At 46.5% G+C, this 23,201-nt stretch overlaps 1 protein-coding gene across 1 annotated transcript in view; it reads right to left on the bottom strand.

The window, feature by feature from the left end:
• Positions 1-22,408, bottom strand: part of LOC144694610 (inactive pancreatic lipase-related protein 1-like) — a 37,457-nt gene extending 15,049 nt beyond the window's left edge. The window contains exons 1-4 of the mRNA XM_078565210.1: positions 22,393-22,408; positions 20,044-20,216; positions 10,719-10,844; positions 8,535-8,669 (exon numbers count right to left, since the gene is read on the bottom strand). Of these exons, the coding sequence (XP_078421336.1) occupies positions 8,535-8,669; positions 10,719-10,844; positions 20,044-20,216; positions 22,393-22,408 (450 nt within the window). The remainder of the gene's footprint in view (positions 1-8,534; positions 8,670-10,718; positions 10,845-20,043; positions 20,217-22,392) is intronic.
• Between the last annotated feature and the right edge of the window lie 793 nt (positions 22,409-23,201).

Below are 23,201 nucleotides of genomic sequence, written 5' to 3'. Positions count from 1 at the left end.
GAGAAAGAGCAGCAGGAAAATAAATCCACAGATAGTTGAAATGAATTTCCTAGTTTTGAGGAAAGGGTTACCATATCTCTGTATGAACTCTCCCCGTGTTTCCCCTCCCCCGTGTTTCCCCTCCCAATGCAATCCAACAGAACTTGACAACATTCTGGGGGCACAATTTGGATCCAGAGGCCACATGACTCAATGGGCAGAATTTTACGCCTCGCAGTCGGGCACGAGCCCGACCCGAACAGGCGTGAGATAGCGTGAGATAGCGTGAGGTAGCGTGAGATAGCATGAGGTAGCGTGAGGTAGCGTGAGGAAGCATGAGATAGCGTGAGATAGCGTGAGGTAGCGTGAGGTAGCGTGAGATAGCGTGAGATAGCGTCAGGTAGTGTGAGATAGCGTGAGGTAGCGTGAGAAAGCGTGAGGTAGCGTGAGGTAGCGTGAGATAGCATGAGGTAGCGTGAGGTAGCGTGAGGTAGCGTGAGGTAGTGTGAGATAGCGTGAGATAGCGTGAGACAGCGTCAGGTAGCGTGAGATAGCGTGAGGTAGTGTGAGGTAGCGTGAGATAACGTGAGATAGCGTGAGGCAGTGTAAGATAGCGTGAGGTAGTGTGAGATAGCGTGAGATAACGTGAGGTAGTGTGAGATAACGTGAGGTAGCGTGAGATAGCGTGAGATAGCGTGAGATAGCATGAGATAGCGTGAGGTAGTGTGAGGTAGCGTGAGATAACGTGAGGTAGCGTGACATAGCATGAGATAACATGAGATAGCATGAGGCAGTGTGAGATAGCGTGAGGTAGTGTGAGATAGCGTGAGATAACGTGAGGTAGTGTGAGATAACGTGAGGTAGCGTGAGATAGCGTGAGATAGCATGAGATAACGTGAGGTAGCGTGAGATAGCATGAGGTAGTGTGAGATAGCGTGAGATAACGTGAGGTAGTGTGAGATAGCGTGAGGTAGTGTGAGATAGCGTGAGATAGCGTGAGGTAGCGTGAGATAGCGTGAGGTAGCGTAAGATAGCGTGAGATAACGTGAGGTAGCGTGAGATAGCGTGAGGTACCGTGAGATAGCGTGAGATAACGTGAGGTAGCGTGAGATAGCGTGAGATAGCTTGAGATAGCGTGAGGTATTGTGAGATAGCGTGAGGTAGCGTGAGGTAGAGTCAGGTAGCGTCAGGTAGCGTGAGATAACGTGATGTAGCGTGAGATAGCGTGAGATAGCGTGAGATAGCGTGAGGTAGCGTGAGATAGCGTGAGGTAGCGTGAGATAGCATGAGATAGCGTCAGATAGCGTGAGATAGCGTGAGATAGCATGAGATAGCGTGAGATAATGTGAGGTAGCGTGAGATGGCGTGAGGTAGCGTGAGATAGCGTGAGGTAGCGTGAGATAACGTGAGGTAGCGTGAGATAGCGTGAGGTAGCGTGAGATAGCGTGAGATAACGTGAGATAGCGTGAGGTAGCGTGAGGTAGCGTGAGATAGCGTGAGGTAGCGTGAGATAGCGTGAGGTAGCGTGAGATAGCGTGAGGTAGCGTGAGATAACGTGAGATAGCGTGAGGTAGCGTGAGGTAGCGTCAGATAGCGTAAGATAGCGTGAGGTAGCGTGAGGTAGCGTGAGATAGTGTGAGGCAGCGAGAGGTAACGTAAGGTAGTGTGAGGTAGCGTGAGATAGAGTGAGATAGTGTGAGATAGCATGAGGTAGCGTGAGGTAGTGTGAGGTAGCGTCAGATAACGTGAGATAGCGTGAGGTATCGTGAGATAGCGTGAGATAGCGTGAGGTATCGTGAGATAGCGTGATATAGCGTGAGATAGCGTGAGATAGCGTGATATAGCGTGAGATAGCGTGAGATAGCGTGAGATAGTGTGAGATAGCCTGAGGTAGCGTGAGGTAGCGTGAGATAGCGTGAGATAGCGTGAGATAGTGTGAGATATCCTGAGGTAGCGTGAGGTAGCGTGAGATAGCGTGAGGTAGCGTGAGGTAGCGTGAGATAGCGTGAGGTAGCGTGAGGTAGCGTGAGATAGCGTGAGGTAGCGTGAGGTAGCGTGAGATAGTGTGAGATAGCGTGAGGTAGCGTGAGGTAGCGTGAGGTAGCGTGAGATAGCGTGAGATAGCGTGAGGTAGCGTGAGGTAGCGTGAGATAGCGTGAGGTAGCGTGAGGTAGCGTGAGGTAGCGTGAGGTAGCGTGAGATAGCGTGAGATAGCGTGAGGTAGCGTTAGATAGCGTGAGGTAGGGTGAGATAGCGTGAGGTAGCGTTAGATAGCGTGAGGTAGCGTGAGATAGCGTGAGGTAGCGTGAGGTAGCGTGAGGTAGCGTGAGATAGTGTGAGGTAGCGTTAGATAGCGTGAGGTAGCGTGAGATAGCATGAGGTAGTGTGAGGTAGCGTTAGATAGCGTGAGGTAGCGTGAGATAGCGTGAGGTAGTGTGAGGTAGCGTGAGGTAGCGTGAGGTAGCGTGAGATAGCGTGAGATAGCGTGAGGTAGTGTGGTATAGCGTGAGGTAGCGTGAGAGAGCGTGAGGTAGCGTGAGGTAGCGTCAGGTAGCGTGAGATAGCGTGAGATAGCGTGAGATAGCGTGAGATAGTGTGAGATAGCGTGAGGTAGTGTGGGATAGCGTGAGGTAGCGTGAGGTAACGTGAGATAGCGTGAGATAGCGTGAGATAGCGTGCGATAGCTTGAGATAGCGTGAGATAGCGTGAGATAGCGTGAGATAGCGTGAGATAGCGTGAGGTAAGGTGAGATAGCGTGAGATAGCGTGAGATAGCATGAGATAGTGTGAGATAGCGTGAGATAGTGTGAGATAGCGTGAGATAGCGTGAGGTAACGTGAGATAGCATGAGATAGCGTGAGATAGCGTGAGGTAGTGTGGGATAGCGTGAGGTAGCGTGAGAGAGCGTGAGGTAGCGTGAGATAGCGTCAGGTAGCGTGAGATAGCGTGAGGTAGCTTGAGGTAGCGTGAGGTAGCGTGAGATAGCGTGAGATAGTGTGAGATAGCGTTAGATAGCGTGAGGTAGCGTGAGATAGTGTGAGATAGCGTGAGGTAGCGTGAGATAGCGTTAGATAGTGTGAGGTAGCGTGAGATAGTGTGAGATAGCGTGAGGTAGCGTGAGATAACGTGAGGTAGCGTGAGGTAGCGTGAGGTAACGTGAGGTAGCGTGAGATAGCGTGAGATAGCGTGAGATAGTGTGAGGTAACGTGAGATAGCGTGCGATAGCGTGAGGTAGCGTGAGATAGCGTGAGATAGCGTGAGATAGCGTGAGGTAACGTGAGATAGCGTGAGGTAGCGTGAGATAGCGTGAGGTAGCGTGAGATAACGTGAGATAACGTGAGATAGCGTGTGATAGCGTGAGGTAGTGTGAGATAGCGTGAGATAGCGTGAGATAGCGTGAGATAGCGTGAGGTAGCGTGAGATAGCGTGAGGTAGCGTGAGGTAGTGTGAGGTAGCGTGAGATAGCGTGACATAGCGTGAGGTAGCGTGAGGTAGCGTGAGGTAGCGTGAGATAACGTGAGATAGCGTGAGGTAGCGTGAGATAACGTGAGATAGCGTATGATAGCGTGAGATAGCGTGAGATAGTGTGAGATAGCGTGAGGTAGCGTGAGATAGCGTGAGGTAGCGTGAGGTAGCGTGAGGTAGCGTGAGATAGCGTGACATAGCGTGAGGTAGCGTGAGGTAGCGTGAGGTAGTGTGAGGTAGCGTGAGATAGCGTGAGATTGCGTCAGGTAGCGTCCGGTAGCGTGAGGTAGCGTGAGATAGCGTGAGATAGCGTCAGGTAGCGTGAGTTAGCGTGAGGTAGCGTGAGATAGCGTGAGATAGCGTTAGGTAGCGTGAGATAACGTGAGGTAGTGTGAGATAGCGTGAGGTAGCGTGAGGTAGCGTGAGGTACCGTGAGATAGCGTGAGATAACGTGATGTGGCGTGAGATAGCGTCAGATAGCGTGAGATAGCGTGAGATAGCATAAGATAGCGTGAGATAACGTGAGGTAGCGTGAGATAACGTGAGGTAGCATGAGGTACCGTGAGATAGCGTGAGATAACGTGAGATAGCGTGAGGTAGTGTGAGATAGCGTGAGATAGCGTGAGATAACGTGAGGTAGTGTGAGATAGCGTGAGATAGCGTGAGATAACGTGAGGTAGCGTGAGATAGCGTGAGATAGCGTGAGATAACGTGAGGTAGCGTGAGGTGAGGTAGCGTGAGGTAGCGTGAGGTAGCGTGAGATAGCGTGAGGTAGCGTGAGATAGCGTGAGATAGCGTGGGATAGCGTGAGATAACGTGAGATAGCGTGAGATATCGTGAGATAGCATGGGATAGCGTGAGATAACGTGAGATAGCGTGATGTAGCGTGAGGTAGCGTGAGATAATGTGAGATAGCATGAGGTAGCGTGAGATAGCGTGAGATTACGTGAGATAGTGTGATGTAGCGTGAGGTAGCGTGAGATCACGTGAGATAGCGTGAAATAGCGTGAGATAACGTGAGATAGCGTGAGATAGCGTGAGGTAGCGTGAGATAGCGTGAGATAATGTGAGATAGCGTGAGGTAGAGTGAGATAACGTGATATAGCGTGATGTAGCGTGAGGTAGCGTGAGATAACATGAGATAGCATGAGGTAGCGTGAGATAGCGTGAGATAACGTGAGATAGTGTGATGTAGCGTGAGGTAGCGTGAGATAACATGAGATAGCATGAGGTAGCATGAGATAGCGTGAGATAACGTGAGGTAGCGTGAGATAGCGTGAGATAACTTGAGATAGCGTGATGTAGCGTGAGGTAGCGTGAGATAGCGTGAGGTGAGGTAGCGTGAGGTAGCGTGAGGTAGCGTGAGATAGCATGAGGTAGCATGAGATAGCGTTAGATAGCGTGAGGTAGCATGAGGTAGCGTGAGATAGCGTGAGGTAGCGTGAGATAGCGTGAGATAGCGTGGGATAGCGTGAGATAACGTGAGATAGCGTGAGATATCGTGAGATAGCATGGGATAGCGTGAGATAACGTGAGATAGCGTGATGTAGCGTGAGGTAGCGTGAGATAACGTGAGATAGCATGAGGTAGCGTGAGATAGCGTGAGATTACGTGAGATAGTGTGATGTAGCGTGAGGTAGCGTGAGATCACGTGAGATAGCGTGAAATAGCGTGAGATAACGTGAGATAGCGTGATGTAGCGTGAGGTAGTGTGAGATAATGTGAGATAACGTGAGGTAGCGTGAGGTATTGTGAGATAACATGAGATAGCGTGAGGTAGCGTGAGATAGCGTGAGATAACGTGAGATAGCGTGAGGTAGCGTGAGGTAGTGTGAGATAACGTGAGATAGCGTGAGGTAGCGTGAGATAGCGTGAGATAATGTGAGATAGCGTGAGGTAGAGTGAGATAACGTGATATAGCGTGATGTAGCGTGAGGTAGCGTGAGATAACATGAGATAGCATGAGGTAGCGTGAGGTAGCGTGAGATAACATGAGATAGCATGAGGTAGCGTGAGATAGCGTGAGATAACGTGAGGTAGCGTGAGATAGCGTGAGATAACTTGAGATAGCGTGATGTAGCGTGAGGTAGCGTGAGATAACATGAGATAGCATGAGGTAGCGTGAGATAGCGTGAGATAACGTGAGGTAGCATGAGATAGCGTGAGGTAGCGTGAGGTAGCGTGAGGTAGCGTGAGATAGCGTGAGGTAGCGTGAGATAACGTGAGGTAGCGTGAGATAACGTGAGGTAGCGTTAGATAGCGTGAGGTAGCGTGAGATGACGTTGGGCGAGTGTTCCGATGCCATCCAGCACGTGCGCAGTCTTCAGGTCAGCCGGCATTTGCGGGTGTCCGCTCCACACCTGGTAACTATTAAAAGGCCACTTAAGGCCATTAAAAACACAATTAGTCACGATTTCATGTTGCCTGTGTGATTTCGAGCTTGTTGCACAGACAAAACGGGCAGGCGGGCAGCCCACTTTTAAAGAAAACTCATCTAAGGGCGGGATAAAAAGGGTCAGCAGCATTGTCAGTGTGAGTAGTGAGGAGTTTAGGAGATAGTTTGCTGCTGGTTGCTGATTGGTACTTGGCAGCTTCATCTGTGTTCTGAGCTTCATTCTTAGCATTTCCAGGCTTCATTTCGGGACTCATTGGTGTCTCCAAAGCCCCCAGATAATTTTGACCATGTGGCCCGAGTATCAGACAGCCTTCCATTACCCTGGGAATGGGGATTGTGGTCTCCGCTGGAGGCACCTCCTCTGAGGGGGAAGAGAGGGGCAGAAGGGAGAGGAGGCCAGGTGTCCCAATGCAGCTTCCAGGGGAGGGACCTGTGGGGGGAGAGGCGCAGGCACAAGGGGTGCAGGGCCAGCAGGTAGTCCAAGGTGGAAGGGGCCACAGAAGAAACCACTATCCTGCTGCCAGGGTTTATAGGCGGCGATGCAGCTGCCTCAGTATGTCCGAGGAGCAATGCTGAAGGAGTCTCCACTTCTCAAGGGAAACAGTGACCTCCATTTGCCAGCTGATTGGCCCTGAGATCAGCTCCAACTGTGTGGGTGGACACCACATGCCAGTGGCTCTGAAGGTCACAGTGGACCTCAACTTCTATACCTCCGGCTCTTTCCAGGGCTCAGTGGGGGATCTTTGTGGAGTCTCCTAATCAGCTGTCCACAGTTGTGTCAAGCTGGTGACAGAAGCTCTGTTCAGGTAGGTACTGACCTTTAATCTTTACCATACGGACGAGGCCAGCCAGGCTGAGTGAGCCAGAGGCTTCGCGGCCATTGCTGGCTTCCCCTGCATCCAGGGTGCTATAGACTGCACACATTTGGCCATCAAGGCACCAGCGGGTCAGCCGGGTGCCTTCGTCAACAGGAAGGGCTTCCACTCCATTAACGTGCAGATAGTGTGTGACCACAGGATGCAGATTCTCAAAGTCTGTGTAAGGTACCCAGGCAGCTCCCATGACGCTTACATCCTGAGACACTCCCAGGTGCCGGGGCTCTTCAGTGCTCCAGCCCGACTGGATGGATGGCTGCTGGGTGACAAGGGCTATCCCTTGAAGAGGTGGCTCTTGACGCCTCTCCACCATCCAAGAACAGAGGCAGAGCAGCAACAGGAGTTTACAAAATTATGAGTGGCATGGACAGAGTAGATAGTCAGAAGCTTTTTCTCAGGGTGGAAGAGTCAATTACTAGGGGACATAGATTTAAGGTGAGAGGATAAAACTTTAGAGGAGATGTGCGGGGCAAGTTTTTTACGCAGAGGGTAGTGAGTGTCTGGAATTCGCTGCCAGAGGAGGTGGTGGAAGCAGATACGATAGTGGTGTTTAAGAGGCAGCTTGACAAATACATGCATAGGATGGGAATGGAGGGATACGGATCCCGGAAGTGCAAAATGTTTTAGTTTGACAGGCAATATGATCGGCGCAGGCTTGGAGGGCCGAAGGGCCTGTTCCTGTGCTGTACTTTTCTTTGTTCTTTGTTCTTTGAGTCATGTCTCCATGAGGGCGGTGATAGGAAGGACCATAGGTCTTCTGAAGATGCGCTTCCGATGCCTGGACCATTCGGGGGAGCACTACAATACCCCCAGAGGGGGTGTCACTGATAGTAGTTGCATGCTGCACTCTCCACAATTTGGCACTGGCAAGGGGGGAACCCTCTGGAGGAAAGGGATCTTGATGCAGCTGCACAGGGCACAATGATGAATCCAGTAGTGGATCCAAAGAGGAGCACGGTGAGGAGAACGCTGAGGGCGTGGAGGCAGACCCCAGTAACCTCCAGGGAGGCAGGGACACCAGGGACACCTTGATCCAATGCTCCTTCAGCTTGGCTGCAATAGATCTGCTTCCACCTCATGCCAAGGCTGAAGCCTCCATCCCGGATGTTTGAAATGACCCTTTCATTTGAACCCAAAGTCCACTTGGTGCATGTGCAATAAAGTTTAGACCCTCTCACATCCAGCATGAGATATTGGCGTGTCCTGCACCAGAAAATAATTGAAACATACTCAGGCTATTTAGACAAAAGCAAAATTTATATCATGTTGACACTCACATCAAATGAACAGAAGTGTATCTGGTGTTAATGGTCACACCAGTAAACATATTAACAAAACATTGCAGAACAGAAGCTCATCCTTGACCGGTCCCTCTTGTGCTCATGGTGCCTTAAACTTAGGTTTCTGAGTGCTGTGTCTTGGTGCCCCCAAGTGTGAAATTCAGGCCATTATGTTTGGCCACTGTCCCTGTGTTGGATCAGCTCCTGATCCAACCACTCACTACCTAACTCCAGAGTGCTACCTAAGGTGCTCTCAACTAAAAACCATGAGGTTTATTTGACCTGCTCAATGGGGGTGATTACATCCAATAAGATAATTATCTGGCTTGGTAAGGTTATTACTGTGATCAATAGGGTGATTACTTTGGCTTCACATTCTACAGGGTCAAACACATGGCCCTGTCTACAGGTCATTGCTCCTGATACATTGTTCTATAGGGTGATTATTCCTTATTCTATAGGGCTTTCATTACTGCTCTGTCAGATCATAGCCACCATTCTATTGCGTTCTATAGGGTTAGGGTTGTGTTTTAACACTCACCTTCAGCTCATCCAGAAAATATGCGATTTCTGCTCCCACTACCCGGACATTCTGAGCAGCCTGTCTGAATGCACATTGTGAAGTCCCTTTCCAGTCAACGCTAATACAGTTTACATTGTCCACTTGCAGAATCATCTTAAAGAGGACAAAACAGAGTCCAAAGTTAATTTGGTGATCTCACCATCTCCCAGCACCCATCTCCCAGCACCCACCACCCAGCACCCATCTCCCAGCACCCAGCACCCATCTCCCAGCACCCATCTCCCAGCACCCACCTCCCAGCACCCATCTCCCAGCACCCATCTCCCAGCACCCATCTCCCAGCACCCCCCACCCAGCACCCATCTCCCAGCACCCATCTCCCAACACCCATCTCCCAGCACCCATCTCCCAGCACCCATCTCCCAGCACCCACCACCCAGCACCCATCTCCCAGCACCCACCACCCAGCACCCATCTCCCAGCACCCATCTCCCAGCACCCATCTCCCAGCACCCACCACCCAGCACCCATCTCCCAGCACCCATCTCCCAGCACCCATCTCCCAGCACCCATCTCCCAGCACCCCCCACCCAGCACCCATCTCCCAGCACCCATCTCCCAGCACCCACCTCCCAGCACCCACCACCCAGCACCCATCTCCCAGCACCCATCTCCCAGCACCCACCTCCCAGCACCCATGCAGCGGGGATGACGGAAGTACATAGAATTTACAGCACAGAAACAGGCCATTCAACCCAACTAGCCCACCCACACACACCTCCCCCCCATCCAGTCCCAACTCCTTCCAGCAGGGGCTGGCAGCTCTGATTGGACAGATGCCTGGAGGTTTCATCATGTGGGCCCCCATCTCCCAATCAAACTGCCTTTTATTTTATCTTCACTACTCCATAATCAATAAGTCAAAATGTTCAAAAGGAGTAAAAATATATCACAGAATTTATTTTAACACTCGATGATTTTTCTCCCAGTTTTCCTGGAGGTTAATTGTCAATTCCTGGAAACTCCAAGGAAATTCCGGAGGGTTGACAACTCCACTTCCCACCTGTATCCCTCTGTATCCCTTTTCCTGGTGTTCATGTGGCCTTCCTGGAATTATGTTTGCTGCTTCAGTCACCCCACCTGACAGTGAGCTCCATATTCTCACTATTCTCCGGGTAAATTAATTACCCATCTGTTAGTGGCTGTTTTATACCTGCCACCGATTTGACTTCTCTGTGACCCTGCCTCAAATCCCAAGCAAAGAGATCATTAAATGTAATAAGGGCCCGTGTCAGCGCGGGAAGGAGCAGGAATGCACCCCCCAGGCTCCATAAGGAAAGTTGAGGCCTTCCTATCCCGGGAGTCCTCACCGACTGCAAACTCTTCTCGAAAGCCCAGAGTGTGAGGGCGATTGCTCTTTCAGATCTCAGCAGAGGCCCCTTCTCACCCAATAGTCCATTCACAGCTACCATTACCCACCAAGTTCCAGGCTGGACACTGACCTGGGTGGATGGGGGTAGAACGCAGATAAAAATTGGAAATTCCAATTCCCCAGGTCTCACTCCACTGAGGTCAGGATGATTGAACACCCCTTCCTCACTCTCCAATTCCCACTCACCTCCTCCCCTCTGAGTTTGAATCTTGTCAGTGTGGTTGGGGGGGGTGCAGAGAGGAGCCTTCACACAACAAGTGCCTGGAGGGAAACATGGGGGTAACAAGCTGCCTGAGCAGATCCCAGCTGGCACCTTATGCAGATTGCCCAGAGGAGGTGGTGGCAGAGTGGTATTGCCAGTGGACTGGTATTCCATAGACCCAGGTTAATGCTCTGGGGGCCTGGGTTCAAATCCCACCACAGCAGATGAAGGAATTTGAATGCAATAAAAATCTGGAATTAAAAGTCTGATGATGGCCATGAAACCATCTGTTCCAGGTATCAATCTAGCAAAAATCCATCTACTTCACTAATGTCCTTTAGGGAAGGAAATCTGCTCTCCTTACCTAGCCTACATGTGACTCTAGCAGTGTGGTTAACTGTTAAATGCTCTCTGGACAAGGGTGGATGATAAATGCTGGCCTGGCCCCCACATCCCACGACTAAATAAATGTTTTGAAAGATTACACCTTACACAGATTCTCCCAGATCACACCTATAGATTCCCAGATCGCACCTTACACAGATCCCCACAGATCCCCAGATCATACTTTACACAGATGTGCTGCCCAGCTGGGATCTCCATTTTCCAGGTAACCTTGGATGACAAAGACAGTTTTCTGATCAACGTTGAAGTTTGAAATGTTGACTGTCTCAGGATTCATTCCGCTAATTTCCTAAATAAATAACAAGAGGCTGGTTCAGAATCAGATCATAAATGATTCCCCTTCAGAAATTTGTGAACTGTATTAGGAAATGGAGATCGTTTAAGTAAGCTATGATTGTATTTGCGTGTGTTAGGAATAAGGTATATATTTAAAATTAAGTTCGACTTATCTTTTGTCTATTTGTGGATCAAAAGGTGAAACCTGGGACCCAGTTGCATTTTTGATTGGAGACAGCAGGTCTAAAGCTCTGTTTGTATACCTGCATTTCTAATGAGATTTTAACAACATTTGAAGGAGAGTAGAAAAAGACTAGAGCTGTTGCCTAGCAACAGATGTCCAGAGAGGGAAGCCACTCACACACACACACACACAACACACACACACACACACCACACACACACACAGAAAACTGAAGAAAAGCAGTTTGAATTCATTTGGAAGCAGTTGCTAGCAGAAGCAGGTTCCAGAAACTAAAGAAGAAAGTCCCAAAATCCAGAGGAACAGGAAAGGTCCCAAAAGGACAGTCTAGTCAAAGTACAAGGAGAGGAATATGGGAGAGGATTCTGTTTGGGGTGACATCTGTTGCTTGGTTTCAGAGTGTGGTGTGTCTGACCACAGGTCGTCTATTGGTTTACATGGACTGTATACTTTTACTGTGAACATTAGAATATAAGATAGCTTTTGTAACTTGTGTTATCCTTACAAATCTGTATATATCTGTAAAGGGTGAAGGAGTATTGTTATATAGTTTGACTTTATCTTTTCTTGTTAAATAAATGTTAAAAGTTCATCAGCTGACTCCTGTGACTCTGTTCAGTAGCTACTCTTCATGTCTCTAAACAAAAAATAAAAGTTAGGATCTATCAAGCTGGGTTCCACCCTGGGGTCTGGCTTGTCCAGGGCTAACATCAGCTGGGATCATAACATAAGTAAAGCAGTCACAAGCACACGTTTGTTCACATTGACCTGGATTCTGTGGTCAGTAGCAAAGGGGTCACACTCTCGACTGGCTTTGAGAAACGTTGCCCATAAAGATTTAGTATCCACGGGAGTGAAGATTTCCATTCTCCTGAGGTCTCTTTAAATCTGTTGTCCAGCAGCATGCGAGCTGGCAGGCTCATCAGCCAATCAGACTGAAGAATCAAAGCTGGCAGTAAAAAGCAGGGATTATAATTCACTTTTTAAGAACATAGTACAGGAAGCAAAATGGGATTAGGGGAGAAGCTGATATTAAACAAACTTCAAAAGATAAAGTAAAAATTAATTTCATAATTAAAAAAAAAAATTTAAATGCCATTCTGAGGGAACAGGGTTCCACACTTGTAGAATTTGCTTTTCAGGGTCAGAGAGGTTGTTCAGCAGTAATGCTGCCTTAGTATGTTGGTAATAACCCAGTTACACCTGATTAAACAGGGCTTCATTCTCTCAATGTTTTTTTACAGTGTACATAATACATAAAAAGCTGCAGATCATGCCAAATCACTGAAGCTGTGTGGATGCCATTGGGAAAGTCTCCAAGGGTCTAGGGCAGGGTATCACTGACGGCAACTTCTGGATTTCTGCTTTTAACTGAGTATCTGTCAATGCCAGAAGTTACTGTTAAATTTACACAGTGATTATGTCCAACGCTCCCTCAGGACTGAACCTCCAATGGTGCGACACTCCCTCAGTACTGATCTTCCGACAGTGCAGCACTCCCTCAGTTCTGCCGTTTGACAGTGCAGCACTCCCTCAGTACTAACCCTCAATAGTGTAGCACTCCCTCAGTACTGACCCTCCGACAGTGCAGCACTCCCTTAGTGCTGACCCTCTGACAGTGCAGCATTCCCTCAGTACTGACCCCCGACAGTGCAGCATTCCCTTAGTACTGACCCTCTGACAGTGCTGCACTCCTTCAGTACTGACTCTCTGACAGTGCTGCACTCCCTCAGTACTGACACTCTGACAATGGAGCACTCTCTCAGCTCTGACCACCTGACAGTGCATCGTATAGTATCAGGGTCTGGCCCATGCAGGGTTACTGCGCACACAGTGAGGTAAGAAGGTACATGACCTAGACCCAGGGGTCAGTGTGGTGTTGAGCAGAGACAGATAAAGACCTAAACAGGGAGATAGTTCCTAGCCTGTACCCTTTACTGTAAATGAGTAAATAATTCTAGTAATTAATAAAGGCTTATAGTTAACCCACAAGAAGACTACGAAGACTTCTTTAAGAAACACAGTTCTTTAACCAACACCTTCCCTACCTGGTGGAATCAGAGGATCAAAATCCCTCTACCTCGCTAAAATCCTGAAACAAACTTAAATGCTGGAAGACTAAGAGAAACTTCAACAAAGATTTTAACCTGAAAGAAGCTCCCAAAAGAAGCAGAGAAAAAATAGCCAAAGTAAGCTCCAGAAAAAAGACCCGGAAGCTGAAGGCAGAGATTTTACTGTCGCGGAAGACTCCATTGAATCTCCCTGGGGCATCCAGCTTCAAAGTGTAGAGTCGACAGAATGTGCAAAGGTGACTAAATCTTTTAAAGTTCCAGCCTGCAGCCAGTCCTGAGACCCCTTTCACTAATTTAGTGTCAGAAGTGAAACCCGCCACTAAAATCCAATCACTAAGTCGGAGCCTCAACATGTGGCCTCTGAGCCTATAAAAAGATAAAGTAATTAAATCTCTTGGGAACGTTGCATCTGTGCAACTCAGAAAACAATCTACGATGCTTAAGTTTGACTTTGGATGCCTCATTTTTCAGCAAAGCAAACCACTGAACCAAAGATAAAAACAAAAAATTGCGGATGCTGGAAATCCAAAACAAAAACAGAATTACCTGGAAAAACTCAGCAGGTCTGGCAGCATCGGCGGAGAAGAAAAGAGTTGACGTTTCGAGTCCTCATGACCCTTCAACAGAACTTCTGTTGAAGGGTCATGAGGACTCGAAACGTCAACTCTTTTCTTCTCCGCCGATGCTGCCAGACCTGCTGAGTTTTTCCAGGTAATTCTGTTTTTGCATTGAACCAAAGAAGCTGGCAGACAGCCAACCCAGGCAGCCATCGTTAAAGGTTCTTTTTTAAGAAATGCTCCATCGCCATTTTGCAGAGCCTGTAAAAACTGGCAAATGCGAAAAACCCCTTTGTCTCTGAGTCACTGGTGACACCATCTTAAAAGTCCGGAAGCTCTTAAAGCTGCACATATACTTTTAAAAATTTCAACACGGGTCACAATTCCATACTTCCAGCTCAATTTGGGCTAACCCAAGGCCCAGACCAATCACAAAATTGGGGTCTTTGGAGGAAAAGATTCTTAAGATACAGCACCATTTCAGGTTTACATAAAAAGTCGGAAGAAGAGCGGGTGAACACATTGTTTTACTTGATAGGCCCAATTGCAGACAACATCATTGTAAGCCAGGGAATTAATGAATCATCCACCAAATTCGAGGAGGTACTAAAACCTTTTGACATTTATTTTAATTTAAGAAGTAACAAAATACTAGAGAGAACCAAATTAAATAAGAGAGTCCAACTGCCAGGGATACCATCGATTCCTTCATAAATGATCTCTATAGGATTGCAGAAGGTTGTGATTACAGAGATTTAAAGTCTGAATTTATCAGAGACAGAATAGTGGCAGGAGTAAGAGATGATGTACACTCTGGCTTCTACAAGCTAAGGATGATCTAACCCTGGAAAAGGCAATCCAGATTGATAGATAGTCAGAACTCCATGAGCAGCACAGGGCATAACAATCTTAAGGGGAGAGAACAAAACATGGTGCAGAGGCCAACCCTCAATCCAGCTTCTTAGACCACAAAGACACACAGAGACACTCAGTCAGGGAAAGCAATTCCCAAACCACCCAGCAGAGCGACCTTGCTAGCCCCTGTGGGGTAAAGTGCCCTCACAGGAGAGATCAATGTCCTGCGAGTACAGCCCAATGCTTCCACCGCAACAGAATTGGACACTATGGCAAAATGTGCAAGGCAAGAACTCTGAATTGCATGGAAGGCCCTAAGATAATCTACGACGTCGAAACTGCAGAGCCAGAAGATCTTGGCCTCTCATTTTGGAATGTAGACATTTCTGTCAATGGCCCTCTAACACATTTCAAATTAGGTAAAGGAGACAGTATGACTGTCCTGTTGGGCAAGGAGCCGTGGCTGAAGGATATCTGGCTTTGGACAATAGACACACCACTTTACAAGCCCTGAGGAATCCAACTTCCAGTCATTGGTTTGATCCTGGAACCACTGGGGTATGGTGGCAAACAGATCTTCAAGCTGATGTGTGTCATCCATAACCAGCCTTTCTCTCTCCTGAGCAGGGATGCGTGCATAGCTTTGAATCTCCTCAAGATGGCAGATGATGTTGAGACATCGTTAACCAGACAGAACTGCACGTTCCAGAGTACTCAAAACAAAAAGTGCGTATCCTGACTAGAGCTTCAGATCTGAACTCACTTCTCTCTTTGCAGAGAAGGTTTATCCATTCTCATTGCAAGTCCCAGAAAACTCTCAGTGGTCAGGCCAGCCAACCATCCTTAAGATAACCAAGGCACCTCCAATGGAAGTGGTGCAAGAGAGAGATCAGCAGTCTGAGAAGCCTCTACCTCCAGTCCTGACGATGGGACAGATGGTCAACACGGCGACCACTGTGCATACACTGCAACTCCTAGCCAGCATGCCACAACTACAAGAGAGGCTGGAACCTGGTAGCAGTTGCCCACGGCTGACAACTAAAAGCAGAGGTAAGCGTACCACTAAACCATCTTCTCACCACAAGAACACTCTTCCTCAGCCACAGAAGACATCAAGATGGCCTACACGGAGAAAGAAGAAGAGAAGGAAGCAACAAGGAGATGAACACAATGTTGGTCCACTCCACAAGAAATGAGTTAGAGTAGCAACAACTATCGATCAACACAACAACCGAACTGACCAAGCGCGTTCAGCACGAAGGAATGGAAGAAAAGAGTGAAAGTGTATCCAGATGCCAGCTCTACCTCCAGAGCAACAGGGAGAACCAGCAACGACAGAGCCTAATGCTCCTCCGACAGAGCAGTGAATGAGATATGGAAGAGTTATAACTCCTCCAGATCACCTGAATCTCTAACTTCAAGGACTTGAAGTGAGGGAAGATTGAGTAATAATAATGTAGTAACAGTGAGATTGTGGTAACAACAATGTAAATACGAACAAAAAAATTAGGGGCAGGAGTAGGTGACTAGTAACAACGTGAGACAAAGTAAACCAGTGTAACTCCATATACTGGATAAAGACCTGGGGGGAGGTGTAGTATAAAGGTCTGGCACGTACAAGGTTAATGTACATCACCACACAGTGATGTAAGAAGGCACATGACCCAGACCCAGGGGTCAGTGTGGTGTTGAGCAAAGATGTGTATAGGCCCAACCATGGTGAAGCTCCTAGCCTGTACCCTTTATTCTACATGTGTAAATATTTCTACAAGTTAATTAAGACTTAGATAGCATACTGAAAACTATGAAGATTTCCTTCAGACACAATGCTCTGTAACCAACACCCTCCCAACACAGCGCTCCCTCAGTACTGACCCTCTAACAGTGCAGCACTTCCTCAGTACTGTACTGGTGAATATAATGTGTCCTTTGCCTCAGCGTCAGGAAAATATAATAACTTTCATAATGTTACTGGAATTTATTGTAAGGTTAGGAATAGTGTGTGTCTGTCTGTGTGGGGTGGGTAGAGGGGAACATAACTGAATTAGAGACAGCTGGTCTGAAGTCTTTGGTGTAAGAATACAAGCTAGGTTTCAAATGTTAAATAGGTAAATATGGTTGAAGTTGTAGAATGTGAGGTGTAAAAGGAAAATTTGCATTTTTAGATAGACCCGAGTAGTGAATTTCAAAGAGGTGGTAAGGTGTTACACTTAGCCAACAGAGGCTAAGCCAAACAGTGTGTTTATTTTTCCCAAAGCTTACTGATAAAATTGGTATTATGAAATATTTTTATTATTAGAAAAGTAGAGTTGAAAAGACATATTGGGGCAATGGGATTCACATTGAAAAGGAAGAAATATGTATAAAGGAGATGAGGTTGTGTATAAGAAAGAAGATCTAACAAATGTGAAAAGCCTTCAGCCTCTGTGCCCAAACTGCTGTCTGCAAGAACTGAAGTTAAGAAAATTTACTTTGAATTCGACTGTTCAGAGTATCGTGTTACCTTGCCTGGATCTTTTCAAATCTATGTGTTTTTACTGTTGCCTTAATGGAGGTGTAACTGGGAGTTAGATTAACTAGGGGCGCTAGGAGTTATCATAGTAGTAATTTGTAGACCTATGCATGTGCTTAATATTACTTCTTTATTTAATAAATGTTTAATTTAGTTTTGTAAAAACCGTCTAAGCCTCGGTGGCCTTCTTTTTACTGAATTCAAAGCCCGCATCTCAAAATAAATACAAATTGCAAATAGTTGTGGCAGCTGCTTCAAGTTTCCCTCTGGGATTTGAGCAGCTGAGCATTTACCATCGACTGTGCCATAACAAAATTGAGGGCTCTTTGCGGGATATATTTGAAATTCCTTGATTGGTTTGGAGTTGGTGAATCTTAGGGTTACGAGTCGGGAGCACTTTGAATTCAGGAGTTGGGGTGAGGAATTTTAAAGTGGTGAGACTGATAAAATGGCTATATCCACGGCTAAAACTTTTTTGGAAGTAGAAGCTGTAGCTCTGATTGGGTTACAAAAAAATATCTAAGGGTAAGTTAACAGAGCTGGTGGATAAGTTGCAATTGAGGTTAGCTGTGGGGGCAAAGAAAGCAGACGTAGTTGAAGTGATAGCGCAGCATTTAAAGTTGGAAGTGATACCTGACACTAGTGAGTCACAGCTGGAGGTAGTGGGACTTCTGTTAGAAATTTGAACAAACAATGGAACTGAGAAATCTTGAATTGGAGGCAAATGAAAAAGAAAAAGAATTGGAAATGAAAAAACTGAAAATAGAGGCAGCAGAAAAGGAAAGAGAAAGGGCATTTCGAAGGAAGCAAGCGAAAGGGCAGGAGAAAGAAAATAAGCTGGAACTGGAATTCCAGGCAAGAGAGAAGGATAAAGAAAGAGAGGCAAGGGAAAGAGAGTAGGAAAGAGAAAGGGAATACCGGCTTAAAAGGCTGGAAGTTAAGAAAGACATTTTGAGGAAAGTTCTGATGATGAAAAAAACCTTTAACTTAAAACCCAGTGGGGAGATGTTTAAATTTGTACAAGCTCTTCCAAAGTTTGAGGAAAGGGATGTTGGAGCATTCTTTATTTCATTTGAGGAGGTAGCTAAACAGATGAAATGGCCACAGGAAAGCTGGACATTGTTGTTACAATCCAGGTTGGTGCATAGAGCACATGAGGTTTATGCTTCACTGTCAGAAGAAAAGTCAGTGAACTACAATGTGGTAAAAAAAAAGGGCTATTTTGAGTGCATGTGAGCTGATTCCTGAGGCATACAGGCAGAAACATAGGAATATGAGAAAACAGCCTGGGCAAACTTATATTGGGTTTGGAAGTGTGAAATAAAGGGCAGGATTTTTCCTTCTTTGGGCAGACGTAGCGGGCAGGCCTAGGAATGGCAATTAATGGCCAGCAAGTGTGAAACGCGCGCTGAGATCCTCAGCACTGCCGGGGGAGGGGGGAGGAGGAGCTGCCTCAGGGAGCTGAAGAATTTTACAATGAGAAAGTAAAGATTTTTAAAATAATGGAAACGTCCCCACATGTGACTCAGTCACATGAACAGGGACATGTTAAAAATGATGTTTAATATTTTTAATTTTTTAAAATTACTGTCTGAAACCTCATCCCTCCCATGGATGGAGCTTCCTAAAAAATGCAAAGGCCGCTTGGCATATTCTCTCACCCGCCAACCGTAAAGTTGGACAGGCAGCAGGAAATACAAATCAATTGATGGGTTAATGGCCTTAATAGGCCTCTTGATTGTCAGCGGGCGCGCTGTCGACTCTCGCACAGGCCTGCCGAGCGAAATATCGTGCGCGTGCGCAATGACATCGGGACACTCGCCTGGACGCTGGACTGGAATGATTTCTGTTGACACCAAGGATTTGTAATTGTGCTCATGTATGCATCTGGTAATGTAACAGTGTAATAAATATAGGAATTAATGTAAGATGGGTTCAGAAAATGAAGCTGTCTTTTTAAATTATGACAGTTCATTTTTTTTAGTGAAGGGGTTGTCAGGAAAATATAATAATTTTCATAATGTTATTGGAATTTATTGTCAGGATCAGAATAGTGTGTGTGTGTGTATGTGTGTGTGCCTTAATTGAATTAGAGACAGCTGGTCTGAAGGCTTTGATGAAATAAGACAAGTTAGGTTTGAAATGTTAAATAGGTAAGCATGGTTGAAATTGTAGAATGTGAGGTGTAAAAGGAAAATTTGCATTTTTAGATAGACCCGAGTAGTGAATTTCAAAAAGGTGGTAAGGTGTTACACTTAGCCAACAGAGACTAAGCCAAACGGTGTGTTTATTTTTCCCAAAGCTTACTGATAAAATTGGTACTGTGAAATATTTTCATTATTAGAAAAGTGGAGTTGAAAAGACATATTGGGGCAATGGGATTTTATATTGAAAAGGGAGAAATCTGTTTAAAGGAGATGAGGTCATGTATAAGGAAAGAAGGTATTCTAAGATCTAACAAATGTGAAAAGCCTTCAGCCTCTGTGCCCAAGCTGCTATCTGCAAGAACTGAAGTTAAGAAAACTGACTTTGAATTTGACTGTCCAGGGTATCGTGTCACTTTGCCTGGATCTTTTCAAATCTATGTGTTTTTATTGTTGCCTTAATGGAGGTGTAACTGGGAGTTAGATTAACTAGGGGAGCTAGGAGTTATAGTAGTAATTTGTAGACCTATGCATGTGCTTAACATTATTTCTTTATTTAATAAATGTTTAATTTAGTTTTGTAAAAACCGTCTAAGTCTCAGTGGCCTTCTTTTTACTGAATTCAAAGCCCACTTCTCGAAATAAATACAAATTGCAAATAGTTGTTGCAGCTGCTTCAAGTTTCCCTCTGGGATTTGAGCAGCTGAGCATTTACCATCTGCTGTGCCATAATCCTCAGTGTTGTTGAAATGCAGCTTTTAAAATTAAGTCACTTTACAAACATACACCCCATAATCTAGTTCCTGCTTATTGTTTCTCTGCTGTTGGTCACTGCCTTTGCGAGGCTGCTCTTGGTGAAAGTGTCTCTACCTGATAATTGTCTGGGTTCTGCCTGGTGTACAGTAGGAAACGGGTATGGATCTTTTCAGGGCTCCAGGGGAGCTTGTTGCCAGGCCTCTCCTTTGTCCCAGTCCATGGATATCCATTTGGGAAACAGCCGAGTCTGTCAAAGCAAATTTCCTCCACTTCACCGAAATGTGATGCTGACAGGAAATAAGAAAAAAGCAGAGGCATTAAGAAAGCCGACACAGTACACAGGCTGAAATGTACTCCTCCCAAACTGCCAAATAAAACTACTGCAGTGTGAGTCACATGCCACAAACTGAGGGCAGCATGTCACAGGCTGCAGTATACCTACAGTCTGTATCACATGAGATAATATTACTGTCACAGTGTACAGTACCAGATTTCAACAGCTGGTACATCTTGCATGTTTTCCTATAACAGATTGGCATAAAATATCAGAGTTTGTGATACCAGAACAACAGCTTATATTGATAGAGCACCTTCAACACAGTAAAATATCCCAAAACACTTCACAAAAGTGTTAGAAAACAAAACTTTTACACCAGGCTACAGGGCAGCTAAGTAAAAGATTAGATAGTGATAGGTCTAAAGCTATCGGCCTGCATTATCCTATATCACTCAGTGTGATATCCCACCTCAGCCCTTCACAAAAGCGATAGGTGCTTTCACTAAGTGTGTCTTTGAAGGGAGGTGTTTCATAAGGACAGTGTAGAGGGAGCTTTACTCTGTATCCAACCCTATGCTGTACCTGTCCTGGGAGTGTTTGATGGGGACATTGTAGAGGGAGCTTTACTCTGTATCTAACCCCATGCTGTACCTGTCCTGGGAGTGTTTGATGGGGACAGTGTAGAGCGAGCTTTACTCTGTATCCAACCACATGCTGTACCTGTCCTGGGAGTGTTTCATGAGGACAGTGTAGAGGGAGCTTTACTCTGTATCCAACCACATGCTGTACCTGTCCTGGGAGTGTTTGATGGGGTCAGTGTAGAGGGAGCTTTACTCTGTATCCAACCCCATGCTGTACCTGTCCTGGGAGTGTTTGATGGGGACAGTGTAGAGGGAGCTTTAATCTGTATCTAACCCCGTGCTGCACCTGTCCTGGGAGTGTTTGACGGGGTCAGTGTAGAGGGAGCTTTACTCTGTATCTAACCCCGTGCTGTACCTGCCCAGGGAGTGTTTGATGAGGACAGTGTAGAGAGAGCTTTATTCTGTACCTAACCCCGTGCTGTACCTGTCCTGGTAATTTTACTTTTAAATTATTTGTTCTTGGAATAGGGATATCATTGGACAAGGTTACCCATTCCAAGTAGCCCTTAAACCACTGAGAGTTTTGAGCCACTGATAGCCCAGGTTGGGTTTGGTTTCCTTCCTTAAAGGGTGTGAGGATACTAGTTGATTTATGCAATCTTCGGGCAATTTTCAGTCACGCTCCTGGTGAATTCAATTCCCCAACTTTTGCCCTTGTGAGATTTGAGCTTGTCACTTCAGAGTGAGTAATGCAGTATCAGAAGCACCAGGATAATGTACCCACTCTTTGACCGAGAGTGTGGAGGGAACATTCCCATAAAGAAGAATGTTTCCTTACCATCGGCTTGGCTGAGAACGAATACCAGGGGAAGGAGCACCACGGGGAGCCATAGCCTCAGCATCTGAAAGAGGAATCGAGTCACCAGGATGATTAGAGCACCAAGCTTTACGGCCTGCAATATTCCTCATTTAGAAAATTACCATCATCTTTAAAAACATAACCTTGCAATGTCAGTACACGGACACTTATGGGAGGCACTGAGTTATTACACAGGGCCTCGTTAATTCACTTTTATTGTTAATGCTTCGAATCTAAGAGAGTGCTAAGTCACCTGTCTGATTAGTAACTAGTAACTGCTCAACTGTAACTCCCTTCCAGAATTCTCTCTTCCTGAACTCCTGGCCGTGTTCAAATCCAAACTCATCACCCTCCGTCCTCACCTCCCTCAGGCTGCACAACCCTTCGTCCTCATATCTCTTAATGTTCACCTCCCTCAGTCCTCACCTCCCTCCATCCTCACCTTCCTCAGTCCTCACTTCCCTCTCTCCTCACCTTCCTCAGTCCTCACCTCCCTCCATCCTCACCTTCCTCAGTCCTCACCTCCCTCCATCCTCACCTTCCTCAGTCCTCACTTCCCTCTCTCCTCACCTTCCTCAGTCCTCACTTCCCTCTCTCCTCACCTTCCTCAGTCCTCACCTCCCTCCATCCTCACCTCCCTCAGTCCTCACCTCCCTCCATCCTCACCTTCCTCAGTCCTCACTTCCCTCTCTCCTCACCTTCCTCAGTCCTCACCTCCCTCCATCCTCACCTTCCTCAGTCCTTACCTCCTTCAATCTTCATCTTCATCACCCTCCCTCAGTCCTCACCCCCCACCATCTTCACCTTCCTCAATCTTCATCCCCCTCCATCCTCACCTTCAATTTTTACCTCCCTCAATCCACACCTCCCTCCTCACCATGCTCAATCTTCACCTCTCTCCACCCTCACCTCCCTCCATCCTCACATCCCTCAGTCCTCACATCCATCAGTCCTCACCTCCTCCCTTATGTAGGAAAATGTGAAGTTGTTCACTTTGGCAGAAAGAATAAAAAAGCAGAGTATTACTTAAACAGAGAACGACTGCATAATTCTGAGGTGCAGAGGGATCTAGGTGTTCTAGTACATGAGTCACACAAAATGAGTATGCAGGTACAGCAAGTAATTAAGAAGGCTAATGGAATGCTGTCCCTTATTACAAGAGGATTTGAACAAAAAAGTAAGGATGTTATGCTCCAGTTATACAGGGCACTGGTGAGACTGCACCTCAAATACTGTTTGCAGTTTTGGTCTCCTTATTAAAGGAAGGATGTAAATGCATTGGAGGTGGTTCTGAGGAGGTTTAGTAGGTTGATACCTGGAATGAGTGAGTTGTCTTATGAGGAAAGGTTGGACAGACTGGGCTTGTTTCCACTGGAGTTTAGAAGAGTGAGGGGTGATTTGATTGACGTATACAAGATCCTGAACAGTGTCGACAAGGTGGACATGGAAAAGATGTTTCCTCTTGTGGGTGAGTCCAGAACTAGAGGGCACTGTTTTAAAATTAGGGGTTGCCCTTTTAGGACAGAGATGAGGAGAAATTTTTTTTCTGAGGGTT

The sequence above is a fragment of the Cetorhinus maximus genome, chromosome 20, assembly GCF_964194155.1.
Source record: "Cetorhinus maximus chromosome 20, sCetMax3.hap1.1, whole genome shotgun sequence".
Lineage (NCBI taxonomy): Eukaryota > Metazoa > Chordata > Chondrichthyes > Lamniformes > Cetorhinidae > Cetorhinus > Cetorhinus maximus.
Note: the sequence above shows the minus strand (reverse complement) of the source record. Positions and strands in the feature narration are given on the sequence as shown.